Raw genomic sequence first — 15760 nt, 5'->3', positions numbered from 1 at the left:
AGCAGTTTTTGTGGGTACAGGACACTGGAGGAAATTTCATTTCAACCCCCCAAGTTGTGGAGGTGGAGATGATTTGTGATGCCATCTCTCGATAGTTAATCCAGGTATCCACGTTGTGGGTACCTGGGGAATGACGGCCAATTAGGTGCTCAAATAACCATTACTCTCGTGGCATTGTAAAAGCTAATGCTGAAAATGCTAGTACAAATCCATATATGAAATAAGCAAAGTCAATGTAACTAAAGGAATGTATATCTTCAGACGAAGTGCGAAGTCCACTCTAGTATATATGATTTTTTAAACGCACATTATACATCTTGAATAAGAACCACTAACAACTGCATCAGAAATAAACAGATTACACAAAGCAGAATTTTTTGATACCAGGAGCTTTTCATACTTTCTAAGAATTCAACTCTTTCGTAAGACGAACCACGATGCGGCTATTTCAGATGAATCATTTCGTGCAATCAATTCCGAAAGGAACTATTATTTTATGGCAAAATTTCCAATCCCACAAGTGTATCAGCATTTTTCGGAAACTTCAAAATCCTCAAGGGTAAAAAGTAGATGGCAGTAAAGAACTCCAAGAAGATTTTATTGATTCTATGATGGCCTGAAGCACAAACCACAACGAAGTTTACAAACGGACTGAAGAAGCTCAGCAGCAATTGAAACGTTCAGACACATTGAAAGCCGAGCAAACAGCTATTTTGAGCTGCTGACAAAGAAATTTTTAAACATGAAAGATTCCCTTGGGCGGAATGGTTTGCGGAAAATGCAAACATGAAAGCAACCCTTTCTATCTGCCAAATTTCCGTTGCAAATCATTATGCAGTGCAGAGCAAGAGACCAGTAATCTAACGGTAAAGCCTATTCTATGCCGCAAATTTATCGGAATGTTTCTTTCGATGAGGATTAAAGTAGAGTTTAAAATGAGAATTTAGTTTCAATTCTCACATAAAAATAGTAAATTCTTTAATAGGATCGGATGTTTAAGTCGGAGGGACATTATCGACTAAACTCAATTTTAGATCTTATTTGCCAAATAACCACAAATCGTTCCAGTCACCAAGATAAAGTAAATAATGAAAATGAGCATTTCCAACTGAAGCAAATGCGAGTACATCTTTTATTATTTTTATTATCATTTTTTTTAAATTAACTTCTGATGAAAAGATTTTTTTAAAAAACGCACAGATTACGCCCTTACGGCTCTTTCCCCCATAAATAGCGAATAACCAAAAACAATGAAACCAAAAATCAAGAACTACTATCTACTATTAAGGTTTCCATCACCCTAATCATTTGTTAAGCACACAAATATTTAGATAAAAAATAATCGACATTATGTGAATAATAATAATAATAAATCTATCAGTAATTGATTGAAACCAATTACCTACGAAAAAATTGGTCTATTATCAGCAGCTGTCTTACACTAATCACTAATTTACAGCATGATTGAAAACCAATACAGTTTGTGGTTCCATTTGGTTAAAAAAAAAAGTAAGAACGGAAAAATAAAGAAAACAAAAAAGGAAACTTTCCATCGAATCAATGGAAATCTGTATTGAGATTGAAAAGACGTTACTTTCCACTATTTATAACTTTTTAAAACTAGTTATTAAAATGATATGCTCAACAATTATAGAAAACTAAACTCATCAACGTATCACAACAACAGACAGAGCAAATTGCAAAGCATCAGTGATAGAACTTGAGAAACCAAAAACTCCGCTATCTTCATTACCCAAACCATAATATTTACCACACAATTGAAAATCAATCCAGTCAATGTCCCTACTAATCTAAACAAAACAATAAAAAAAAGAGAGAGATGGGAAAGGAAAAAATCTTCGAACGAGGCGAAGAAAATCTGCGTTGAGGACATCTTTTCCCACTGTTTACAAGCACCCAAAAGCGGCGGGTGTAGGGAAGGGCGAAGGTCTAATATTGATTCAGAGGCAGTGTTTGTCTGATGAGTCGCCCATAAAGGTCCAAGCGAGTAATTATTTCTACACTGGAGATCAACGAAGGCTGGGGCTACGTTTGCCCAGGGATTAGGGCCACAAGCTCAGGTCAGAGGAAGTTTTTCCCCCCCTCTCTCGCTGTTTCTTTTTCTATGCCAGAGTAAATGGATTGCCGGGGATTTGGGGTTATAATCTACCTTTTTAGTGCTGGATGCACCGGGGGTAAATAGACCGCGATGCTAACCACCGCAGATGATTCCAATGTCAACAAGAGTAGCACTGCCCCCCAGACCGTTCCTCCCCGCCGTTTGCAGTTCCAATATTTTCCTTCGCTTCGCAAATCCTTCTGATCATAAGAGTTTATTTTATTTTGCGTTCTTTTTTTCCCCTTCCCTTTATTGGAAGATAGGGTTAAAAGGCGTCTAGTTAATAAAAGGAAATAAATCCTATGAAATAATGTTTGCCTACCCTCATTGTTTAGCGAAGTCAGAAGAAGCTCTTCGACAAGCAAAAGATAACTTTCTCGTTGCCATTGTATATAAATGTTCATTCGAAAATGATATAATCTGCGAACAGGAAAATTGAAAACAAATAATGGTGTTTTAGAAATTTCCTTTTCTACACGAGTAATTTTCATCAATTTAAACGTTACTATATCAAAACCGAACTTTTTTTTTTTTTATTGTCATTCAGACAAGACTTAAGATTTTGAGGTGGAATTTTGTAGACCTTCCTCAAAAATATCTAAATTGCAAAATTTTGCAGAAAAGTTCCATAATGTATGATGGACCAAACAGCCATATACTATGAGCTCTATGCTACTTAGGTCAAAAAAAAAAAAAAACCTCCCCCCCCCCTTCCGCAAAAGAATTGAACTTGTAAAAATTATTTGAAAATAAAATTAAACATTACTAAGTCCATTAAATTTGCGAGGAAGCTGTGTTATAAAAACTTATATCAACATAGAGTTGGCGAAATATGAGAATGGGGCAACAGGAAGAAGTATTGAGGTTGGGCATATTTTTAAAGTTCAGCAATACTGCTGAATGAAAGCTTTCCAGTTACAAAATGGCGCTTTGTCTTTTGTTAGAAATATGACTAGTCTTCATTACTTTTTTGAATTTATTTATTAGCTTCATCAAAAGTTATATTAAGCCATGTCATCACAAAATGGTCGTATTCACGAACCAATTCGAACCTTACTCGGCACCCGACCGTTCGAAGCCATCTTTAACTTCAATCGGCAATTCAAGTAAGCAGTGGAGGTTCAACTCGGCTGGAGAAGACGACCATTAGTTAATTTTCGAACAACTTCACAAAATTAGTCATTACTTTAAAATTTGTCAAACGACTTTCGGGCTAAATGCACATGCCAGAAAATAGTATTACGATAAGGGAGGCTAAATGATTCCAATAGGATGACGATCTTATAGGTTTTTCACAGAATTCAACTCCACTTTCTGGGCTGATTATGATTACCTCATTTACAATTAAAAAGTTTTGCTAAACCAAGTACACCATGAGACCCCAACGCCATTACGTAAACGATTCAATTAAATTAACATGGTAGAAAATCGTCAGACTTTGAATTTAAAAAATATCGCGTTTAAAAAACGCGTATATATATTACTGTGAAAGTCCGAAATTTGGTAAATGTCGACATGAGCAGGTGAATATCAACAACCACAAACCAAAGGTTTGGCGAAGAAATCCGCATACTTCAGGAGAACCATTGGTTTTAGTCAACATTCTCCAATTTCGATCTTTCGCAGAAATATCTGAAGCCTTAATACAATACTGCCATGGGCAGGTAAAGGGCAGTAACTGCAAATTTTTCATTTTTCACTTTTTTGCATTTTTCTCACTTGTTGTAGGTTAGCTTAATTGTACAAGCTTGATTATTTGATTTCTGCTGAAAAAAAGGCGCGAAAAAAAAAAAAAAAACGCATAATTTCACAGTTTCATATTTTTAGTATCTTAGTATTGAATTCAACACACATTTCTTCAAATATCTCGAAAACTTATTTCTGCAGATACTGCCGCTTACCTGCCCACGGCAGAATTAAGAGATATAATTTATATAATTCTACAAATATATACATTGATAAAATACTACATACCTGTTTGTGCATCTCAACATTGAGGCCGTAAGACATTTCGTAATACTGCAAAGAAAAAAAATATTTTTTTTTAGATTTCAAGTTTCAAAAAAAAATTCTTACATGAGAATTTGAAAATTTATAAAAAATAAGTGAATGAAATGACACAATTTCATCCAACAAACTTTCAAAAACAATTCAATACAATAAATGAAAAAACGTTATACACGTTAAATGAATCAAAACACTCACCATTACGTAATGCCTTTGCATTTCTGTTTTTTCACTAGCTAACTTTTCACACTCTAATTTTAAACTAAAAAGAGAAAATAAACAATTAGCAAAAAGTGGGGGGAAAATCAAAACAAATTTCTAATTGTGAATATTGTAAAAGAAATAGCAATACATCAAAATTCATTTATTTATTATTCTCGAGAGACATTATTAAGACACTTTACGACTTATTTCATGCTTTTAACTCAAAGCACGAAAAAATTAATGAATATAATTTTTTGCTCGGAAAAAATCTATGTGAAGGATATTGAACTAAATGCTGCCAGTGACAATGATTTAAAAAAGGGCATGAAATGAATTAATTACTATTACACATTAATGACATTTCTCTAACAAGCGGGGGCGAGATTCAAAATATTGAACTAGGAGAAAAAGACTGAAGGACCTATACATGAATAAATAGGCTTGCCACACGTCCCGGTTTGACCAGGACAGTCCCGGTTTTCAGACTGAATCCCGGTGTCCCGACCGGTTTACTTCATGTCCTGGAAAAAGATAAATTTGATTGACCAAAAAAGTTTAAAAATAATTAAATGGGGAGGACTATCTAGGATAATTACTTTGTCTTTTGTAACATTAACTTGAAAAGTTATTATCGGATTAGTTTATGAGGATTTTTACAACAAGATTAAAACCAAAAGATACTTTGTAAAAAGAGTCCTTGCCAATAAAAAGTAAAAGTAAATAGTGTCAAATTTTTTATTCCTCAAATATTTCCATGCAAGAAGTAACATTTTTTAATTTATCAGTTCTTGTCATTTTTATTACCCTTGCTTCAGGAATATAATTAGTAACAATTTACTCATATCACTGAGAATAAACTGCCCTATAAAATACTCTAAAAGCCAGTTAGGGGTGTTTCCCTTCTTGAATACTCACGATGCCGGGGGGGGGGGGGGGGGGCTTCCGGTGTTCCGGTTGAACATTCCAGAAATCTGGCAAGCCTATGAATAAAGAACTTCAAATAATTCATAAAATTCTTCTTGCCCTTGAAAATTTTTGTTTTAACCTTTTGGGACCACAAGCTTTAGCAGAATATTAAATTTAGCGGCAGAGAAAAAAATAATTAAAACAACTTTTGGTTTTTTGCTTATAATGTAACAACATAAAAATACATATAAATTTATATGTATTTTTTATGTTGCCACATTATAAATTATTTTTATTCAATAATTTATAAAATAACTAACTTAAGGGACACAAAATGTGCCCTATAATGTTCCTTTACGGATTAAAAGCACGCCATTTAAAAGAAAACATTTTCTAACTTTTAGAAAACGCCTTTTTTTATAAGCCGAATCGGCAAAAATCAGTACACTAAAATTCCGTTACAACGAATACCAATGCAACGAAATATCAGTTACAACGAAATAAATTTTCAGCCCCGATATTATTGTATTACTTGAATTCCATTAACTACGAACAAAACTTGCGATCCTTTAAAGTACGCTCTTATGGGATTTCACTATATTAAGTATCAAAAGTTATTTATTTTATTTTTTTCCCAATAGAAAATCCCATAAAATTACCTCCGTAGTATCCGAATTATGTTCGTGTTTAACAAATGAATTTTCTTCGATTCCTTGACAGTTATAACTAATAAATATATTTTCAAATACTAACATTCTAAAATGATTGTTCCAAATGAAAACCTCAGCATTTCCATATTTTTCACAGCCAAGTAATTCATTATATCATACAGATGATCAGCGAGAAAAAAATTAAATTAACTACATAAAAATTTCAAAAAACCCATCAGATGAACAGAAGTTGTAGAGAACGTTGTACAGAATTTCAAGAACAACTGAAAAACAAGTGAAGATTTTTAACAGCTCAGTCAAATTAGCATACGCAAATGAAATGAATAATGAAGTTACGACAGAAAGAAATAAAATAAATTTTTAAAATCGAATCTATATGTATCAAGTGTTGAAAGCAATCAGCGGAAACCGGTTTGCATTGTAGAGTGGAGGAAACAGCGTTTAATGAGTAGTAACACGTGTTTATTAAAATAACTACGTTGTCATTCGAACGAAAAATTGCTGTTCTAGAAAAGAAGCAGGAGGAAGAGAGAGAAAATCGTCACCTACGCATGAAAGAGAGAGAAAGGCATATGAAAAATAAATAAAAATTCGTCACTTATCACATTTGCAAAATAGAGCTTACAAATTATGTATACAAAAAAAAAAAAAAAATCGATAAATTCCAGATAGTAATGGAAAGCTATAATATTATGGTAATAGCTTTTATATGGTATTAAATAGTAATGGAAGCAGAGGTAATAGAGCGAGAGATTTTTCAATCGACAGCGTCTTTATTTATTTACTTTTACATCCAAGCAGATATATGCATAAGATAGACAGATAGATATACATAGACAAGATATAAACAGAAAAATAGCTAGATATGTGGATAATCTAGGCAGATACAAATAAGTATAGATAGATAAATAAATAAATATAGATAGATTTAAATATATTATATATAGATGGATAGAAATCGTTAAATATACATACTGGATATAAACAGATAAATAGATATGTGGATATTCTAGGCAGATACAACCAAGTTTAGATAGATAAATAGATATAGACAGATGGATAGAAATAGAAGAATATTTGTAGACAGATATACAGATAAATACCTAGATATATGCATAATCGAGGCAGATATAAATAAGTATAGATCGATAAATAGATGTAAATCAGGGCCGTAACCAGACTTTTGTTTCGGAGGAGGTTTTACCAAATACATTTTTTGAAACATTTATATAGTCTATCAAATTTGGTTTCAATGTGTATTTTATTGATTTTTGTTACAATAGATTATCTAAATGGAGGAAGGGGATGTTCTTTCAAAACGCCATATTGTTAAATAATAAATGAATTTCGTAATACAGTAGAAGATAGTTATAACGCCGACCTACATAACGCAATTCTCTATAAAACGCACAACTTTTCAAAAGTAAACATTAGGTTTTTGAAGTTTAGAAAATCCCCCTGTTTTGCTTTGCAAGCATTAAAATTGTAAGGCAAATCAAATTTTGAAATAGTTTCTCATCTTTCCATTTTAATTCAAAGCTTTTAAGGGAAAATTAGTAGTTAAATAGAAAAGGCTCTTGAAAATGCAGCTGTTATGCAAACCATGAAGCTAGCAGAAGTGCAGGATAATGCACTTTTTTTTATTGTGAAACATATTTATTTGTGAAACACTAATTGTAATATTGGTACTTTAATATATTGCAGATAAAACTCATTCTGAAGTACTAATATATAGATATATTCTGAATATTAGTTTCAAAATTTGTGAAATGATCTATATAACGCAAAAACCTGTATAACGCAAAAGCTCTGGTCCCAAGGTGTGCGTTATAATGGTCTTATACTGTAACTATCATAAACACACAATGAGTTTGTACAATTTTTCAGTCAAACTAATTTCATTTCACAAATAAAATTGAAATAATAACAACAATATTATTTTTGTTACCAAAATATAAACAAATAAATAAAATAAATAAATAATGGAAAGCATTTCTTTGGATGAGAAATTTCGGAGGGGGTTTGAACCCTATAAACCACCCCCTTGCACACGGCCCTGATATAAATATAAATAGATGTAAACAGATAATTGATATAGGTATAAATAGATAGACAGATGGATAGAAATAGATAAATAGATATAGATATAAACAGATAAATTAATAGACAGGTAAATTGATGTATAATAGCGGTAGACACGCAAAGTTTTTTTTTTTTTTTTTTCTTCACTGACATTGTACTGTTACAAATTTTGCATCTTCATGGGCAGGTTTAAACCAGGACTGCGGAGTCGAAGGGAAAATGACCGACTCCGGGATCTTTAGAGCCTTTGACTCAGACTCCTTTACCCCAAAATCAGCCAGACTCCAAATTTGCATCCCTTGTTATAACCAAGGGCGCCCCGAACTAAGTTTTTTTGGCAGTTGAAACATCTCTCAATTTGACGAATGAAATTCAATTTTACTGAATGATAAAATGCCGAGGTTCGAAAATATCCCATATTTTGATACATATATAGGATATTTTGATAAATATCCGATATTTTCAATCAGCACAAACTACAGGCTTTAAAATAGTATCTGAATCTTTAATCACTCCTTATTTTCTTATATTATTTTTGCAATATATAGGCTGGAAAATAATGTTTCTTTTATTATTTATATCTATTTTTTTTTTTTAATTTTACATTTTTATCGATTTAATTGGAGTGAATTTAGTATCAGCTGTTTTACTCATTTTCCCTTACTTATATTTATATAATTCAGAAATAAAAAATATGCAACAGTCGGTGCACAGTCATAAGACATTTTCATTTTTTTCTGGACAACATTTAATGTTTAACTGGGCACTTTTAATCTGTATTAGAATTGTTACATTACTAAAAATTTCATGAATATAAAATAAAAAAGAAATATTATATTACTTTGTTATATTAATGATGTATGAATACATAATAAAAATATAGTACATAACTTTTTGGTTATTTTTAATGATAAATGTACAATCTTACTACAATTAATACAATTTTTATATTGAAAATACCGTAGTTGAAAAAATAAATATCGAAAATATCAAAATATCATGATATTTTCAAAATAAATATCGGCTATATATCGTGATATATATCGGCGAACCCTGAATACGAGCATGCATACCTGTCATACACACATGCGTAATACCGAATAAGAAAGAACTTTAGACATGACATTAAAAAATAAATAAATAAGAATTTCAATGTTGCAATATTGTTCCCAAATTTGCCTAAACGTCAGAATAAAGAGGTCACAATGATCTGCTGTGATTCCCCCCCCCCTCCCCCAAAATGTGTAATACAGTGAAATCTAGTAACATCGAATTTCAAGAGGCCACAAATTTTTTTCGCTGCAGGTTTGGAAAATTTCATGATATTTAATATTTTGATATGCATCGGGTATTTTGAAAAAATCCGATATTTTCAATCAACACAAACTAAAGTCTTCAAAATAGTAAATGCATCCTCAAATCACTCTTTATTTTCTTACATTATTAATTTTACATGTAGACTAAAACTAAGGTTTCCTCTCATTTATATCAAATGTTTCATTTTAGATTTTTGTTAATTTTTAATAAAGTCCATTTTGCATTAGCTGTTTTACTCATTTTTCTTCTGTTAACTACTTTTACAAAGTTATGATTCAAAAATAAAATAAAAATATGTATTAGTTGGTGCACAGTCATTAGACATTTTCTTTTTTTTCTGACCAACGTTTAATGTTTAATTAGGCACTTTTAATATGACTTAAAATTGTTACATTACTAATGATACAAGTGAATATAAAATAAAAAAGAAATATTATTATATTACTTTGCTGTATTAGTACATATAAAAATATAATGCATAAGTTTTTGGTTATTTTGTAATAATAAATGAGCAATAGTACTATGATTAATATACTTTTTACATTGATAATACCGTAGTTGAAAAAAAAATATTGAAAATATCAAAATATCATGATATTTTCAAAATAAATATCGGATATATATCGACTGATATATATCGGCGAACCCTGGATCACTGTAACGAGAATTCAAGCAAGGTAACAATTGGGTCGTTTCCAAAATTTTAAAAGTATTTTTTTTCTGAAAGAGCATGCTTAAAAACATAGGATCTGACCATTTTTTAAATAATTTGACTAAGTTTAATATTTAAAAAAAATTACTTTAATCAGTGCGCTTTAATTGTTTAACGCTTCTGCCAATGACATCACAAATGATGAAATGCCATTCAGTGTTGCCATTCACGGTCCAAAATATTTAATTCGCATCTTTACTCACGTGTATTGGCAACTATATGGTTGATAGCAAGCGTAGAGGCAATTTTTAATTCGCTGCGTGATTATCATAACGTGGAAACGCAATGAAAAATGCGATAAAGGACATCATTTGTGACGTCATAAAGACCACGCCTTGTTTGAAAAATCGGTATTTTAAAAAAATTAAAAAATAACTGTTGGCAAAATGAAAGTATTTTCTGGGTTCATGTTTTTTTTTTTTTTTTTTGACTAAAGGAAACTACCCCATAGGGACTGAAAATTTATTTCGTTGAAACGGAAATTTCGTTGTATTGGTATTCGTTGTAACGAGATTTCACTGTACTATTTACTGTTTACTTAATTAGCTCATTGGTTGCATAGAAACTTACCCTCTCCGTACATTCGGCTCTTGTTTTGTCGTTTTCAGGAGAAGAACTTTAAAAAATTATAAATTTAACTTAGGGATAAGTTAAACGGAAGAAAAACCTCGACGAAGGTCAAGAACAGGCTCGTGGGTATCCGGCGTATAAAAGAGGCGTAAATATTTTTTTTTTTTTTTTGCTCATAAAACAGTGTTACGCTACGCATAACATTCAAATAATGCAGGAATGGGGAATTTGAAAATGAAAAAATGGGGAAAAGAAACGGGAAAAAACGCTTGGGTACCTTTTTTTTCTTCGTTTCGGGTTTCTACGTGCGGGATTTTGCAACAAAAAAAAAGAAGAGCAATTTAGAGTGAAAACAGAAAACAGGGAATAAAAACTAGTGGATAAAAACAGAAGGAACAGAACGTTCTATTTCGAAAAATTAAAAAAAAAAATCTCTTCACATACACGATATAAAAGGAGGAAGGGATGGAGAGGGAAAAAAAAAACGTTTTTTCAATTTCGCTAGAGTAGGGATGATGTGGGGAAAAATGGGCGAGGAGATAGAACCATTTTAGCCGGTGGTTGTAAATGACTGGCATAAAAGTGGAAAGAGGAATAGCGTAAAAAAAAAAGGAACATGAAGAAAGACTTCCACAAAAACGCAATCGCAACGTTCGGATTTAATGACAGGTCGTCAGGTTCGCTCAGAGAGAAACCATCTCACCCCCCCCCCCCCCCAACAACGCTATGAAGCGTTCAATCGGAGCTAGGAATAGCTCGCAACCGATTCTGAGGATAACTATCGTAAAACGAAAAAAAAAAAAAAAAAAAATCTAACCGAAATTCCGGTCGATTTATTTTTTTGGCAGCCAGAGAACAGTGGTGGAAATATTTGTAGAAGTTTATATGGTGAAACATCTCAGTAGTAGTTTCAAGCACGCAAAAACGCATGCTTTTACGTACCAAGTACACATTCCTTTGAGGGGGGAAAAAAAGCTTCCCTTTGGCTCTTAGAACGAAGTTTCTATGTATCTTTGTAATACTAAGTAATCAAATTATTTCAAAGACAGGGGTGCCCACCTAAGGAAGGGGGGAACATGGCGCAAAGAGCGTCATTGAAATTTTTAGGATGGGGTGTTTTGAGGGGAATTGTTCTCATTTTTGGTGCGATGCTATTGCTTTTTTTGGGGGGGAGGGGGGGGTCGCAACATTTAGGGGTTGCGCCCTTGCTGTTAAGGGGTGGGCAGAGCACCCCTCTCAAAGCTACACTACCTTCAACACTTAATCATATCTAAAATTAGTGGGGTAGCAAGAAACTTTTCACAGCATAGCTTTCATTTACATTTACGCATAGATAAGAAGATTATATATATATATATATATATATATATATATATATATATATATATATATATATATATATATATATATATATATAAGATAGATAATTAATAGATAATGATTGATAGATTGTAGATACATTCCACTTCTTATCTCTAAATGTATTCAGGGTCTTAGTTTCATAAAATACATACATCGAATCAACAAAAAGTACATCCCCCCCCCCTTAACAGAAGCGAAATGAGTAAAAGCAGTTAATAAACACACACGTAATATATCAAAAATACAAAGTTGTAAGATATCAAAATTTAAAGAAAACACAATTTTGATTTTACGTCCTTCAAGTACCAACTTTCCAGAAAGGACATTTAAAATCATAAAAATAAATAGCAGCAGCCAAAAAAAAAAGCTAAAAATTACTATTCAATTCAGTAATCTTTCCGAACACACATCATTTCCCAAACCAAAAAGCAATCATTTCTTCAACTACATAATAACAGACATCAAAACGTCATCCAATCAGCAAAATGGTTGATTTAGGTAGAAGAATGAAAATTAAGAGTATTCGAAGGCTAATTGGCATGAAAAAATTCAAAGAAATCACTTACTTATGATACTGGGCTTGTAAGAAGGAAAATTCTTCTTTTATCCTATCACAAGATTCGGCCACCGTAAACTTAAACGGTTGACCTGGCTGTGGCGGGGGGCCCTGGAAATAAAGAAAAGGATACTTAGAAAGGATACGCAGAACAGTGTAAAATTAATATCGTGATCATGTGATACAAACTCACTAGAAAATAGCATTTGAAGTATTGAGAAGCAAAGGGACGTTAGTGGACTTTTGGAAGTTTTGATTAAAACTCACCCTTTAGTTTGATTTTGGTTCAAAAGTTTAATCAAAAGTAAACTGACAATGATATTTTTTTCAAGCGGATCAGACCACTTCATTTTGTAATAAGAAGGATCAGCGAGAACGCGCAAGCATGTAAGTTTTTACTGCTCTCGCGTTTCCGCTGATCGTACCAACTACAAAATGAAGTAGTCTGCCTCCGCTTCCAATCCATCGGCCATCTCTCGATGGCCGTGGAATAAATTTTGAATTTTAGCACTTTCACTCCTTTGCTTTTCAATAACTGCTTTGCTTAGATGCTTCATAATAACCGTTAAATGAAAGAAAAACGGTTGTCTGCGTTGCCTATGCGAAAATAAAACACTCCTTAAACAAGATTAAAGTAGAAAATAAGAATTCCTCGATGATGGGGTATCCTTTGTACCCTAGATATGATATTACGATCGTAACCTAACTCAAATGTAGCAATTCTCTAACAACTTGTTCATCCCATAAATAAATGAGCTCCTTCAAGATCAAGTCTCTTCGTTTCAAAATCAATCTATACTGAAACATTATACTGATATAAGTTTTAAAAAGCCAAACCATGTCAGTAAGATGAGGCATAATCCTGAGTAAATAGAAGAATCAACCAGTAAAAAAGAGGGGGGTGGAGGTAGCGGAAATTCATATCGTTTTTGTACTGTTTTGTGAATGTAGTCCGATTTCACTTGAAAATTTTAAGAATCTTAAAAAACACCTTTAATTTAACTTCACAAAATTAAAAGCAAACATTAATAAGAATTGGCAAAAAATATTTAAGAAATTAAACTTTTTATCATACTTAAAGTTTTAAGAGTCAAGTTTAAACAAAAACAAGTCAAACAGAAATCAAATGCAAAGAAAAAAGAAGCACGAAAACTGGAATTACAGGCATTACATAGCCTTTTCTGCGCAACCTACCGTCAAAATCAAAGTAAGTTGAATCCTGAACGGGGGGGGGGGGTAAAATGAAAAGGATGTATCTTAAACATTTAACAAACATAACCCCTTCATCCAATTCAAAATTCAATTAACTAGAAATCCAATCACAATCTTTCAGCTTCATAAACTCTATAGAAATCGAATTTGGAGCGCCCAAAACATCCTCCAGTTAATAATATCAACATATAATAGACCTCCATCAATTACTCATCGCTTAAAATTTCACGAAAAAGCGCTTTAATACTCTCACTTTCAGTCCAATGTAATCCCATTTTAATATAATACTCTCCCCCCCCCCCCTCTTCTAGTTCGCTTACAATCTCTTAACGAACGGGGAAATAAAGCGATCAAAAACAATGCCGCAGGGCGCAGAAAATTAAAATAAATGTTTAGCGATGGGAGAGAGAGAGGGGGGAAGGCGACAAAAACAAAAAGCAGAATTAAAAAATTAGCACTCATCCCGTTTCGGGCGCCCGATTAATATCCGGGGCCAGCCCTCGAAAAGCTGTAAAATAATGGCTTTAAAATCTGAGCAAATGGGGCGTCGAGTGGTGCTCCTGAAACCGCAAGCACGTTGTTCCGCCGCCATTGATCGAGAACACCCCCACCCCCTTCACTAATTAATGTCTCGCGTAATTTAATGGGCCGCCGTTTTAATATCGGTGGCACCCCCCGATATCCTCCTCCCTCCCCCCGCAATGCGTAATTAACAACTCCTTGGCCATTGTGGAAAGGGTTGTCGGAGAATTTTTAAAAACTCTCTTTTAATGGAAGGGAGACACATTATTTAATGAGGGTTATTAGGGGCGCCGCAAATGAGCCCTCGCCCTATTGACTGCGAACTTCTCTCTCCCTGCCTAAGTAGGTTATGACTCCTCCCTCACCCCCACTCCACTCCTGCACTCCAGATAGAAGAGTTTCTCGCTACTAGATACCCAAGAAAATAGAATAAAATTAAAGCCGAGTAGTTCGATCGGAAAGGAGTTGCAATTCGTTTTTAAAAGTCCTCTCTTGAACACTTATCACACATCGTATTAGCGTTTTACAACGTTTAAAAAACACCTTGTACGATTTATGTGCTAGCTTATACGATGTTTAACCCGTTCAGTACAAATATTCTTTAAAGGGTATCTGTTAACTAGACTAGGGGGTCTAGAACCTTTTTTACTCAAGGGCCGCATTGTAAATTTTTGGAGGCGAGGTGGACCAACAATCCAACAGTGTTTCAATTCAAATGATTTAGTCAGCGCTAGCCGCTCCCCCCTCCCCCCATACAGCCACGAATTTGTTTTCAATTAAGAGCTCAGTGGTGGTCTTTTAATATTTTCTGGGCTTAGCTTTAGTTAAAAATACTTAAAAGGAAATATACTGTTAAATCCCGTTAAAATGAAGTTCAAGGGATTGTTCGTTGTAACGGTAATTTCATTGCAATGGAATTCCAATAAAATGGCAATAAAAACGGAACTGAACATTTACTTCGTTGAAACGGATATTTCGTTGCATTGGCATTCGCTGTAATGAGATCTTGCTGTATTAACTAATCGAAAAAGCGTTTATATATATATATATATATATATATATATATATATATATATATATATATATATATATATATATATATATATATTTTTTTTTTTTTTTTTTTTTTTTCAGTTTGTAAGCTTTCCGCGAGCTGGACGAAATCTGTTCGTGGGTTGAATGTGGGCCTCGGGGCGTAGGTTGTCGGACCCTAGACTAGACTATGTACGTTAAATTTTGCTTTTTTTTTTGAAATCAAAATTATCTATGCATGGGACATACATATACATTTCAATATTAGTTTGTGTGGGACACACACATCCATAGCAATGAAACTATTAGGAGCACCACGTGTTTTTATTGGTTTATTTATTTATTTTAATTATTTTAAAAAACTAAATCGTTTTTCGCCAAATGTTTTCATAAATTTTAAATAATATTAGAAAGTGTCTATATTTATGCATCAAAAAGGTACATAAATATACGAGGCAGACCAACTAACTTTTTCTAAAATAACATGG

General features: G+C 32.9%; 1 protein-coding gene across 6 annotated transcripts in view; it reads right to left on the bottom strand.

Annotated features, from left to right (window-relative positions):
* Nucleotides 1–15760, bottom strand: part of LOC129225076 (transducin-like enhancer protein 4) — a 246657-nt gene that overhangs the window by 108581 nt on the left and 122316 nt on the right. For all 6 annotated transcript variants that reach the window (XM_054859625.1, XM_054859628.1, XM_054859629.1 and 3 more), the window contains exons 2-4: nucleotides 12517–12617; nucleotides 4325–4388; nucleotides 4094–4138 (exon numbers count right to left, since the gene is read on the bottom strand). In XM_054859625.1, coding sequence (XP_054715600.1) covers nucleotides 4094–4138; nucleotides 4325–4388; nucleotides 12517–12617 — 210 coding nt within the window. The remainder of the gene's footprint in view (nucleotides 1–4093; nucleotides 4139–4324; nucleotides 4389–12516; nucleotides 12618–15760) is intronic.

This window comes from Uloborus diversus, chromosome 6 (genome assembly GCF_026930045.1).
Source record: "Uloborus diversus isolate 005 chromosome 6, Udiv.v.3.1, whole genome shotgun sequence".
Taxonomy (NCBI): domain Eukaryota; kingdom Metazoa; phylum Arthropoda; class Arachnida; order Araneae; family Uloboridae; genus Uloborus; species Uloborus diversus.
Note: the sequence above shows the minus strand (reverse complement) of the source record. Positions and strands in the feature narration are given on the sequence as shown.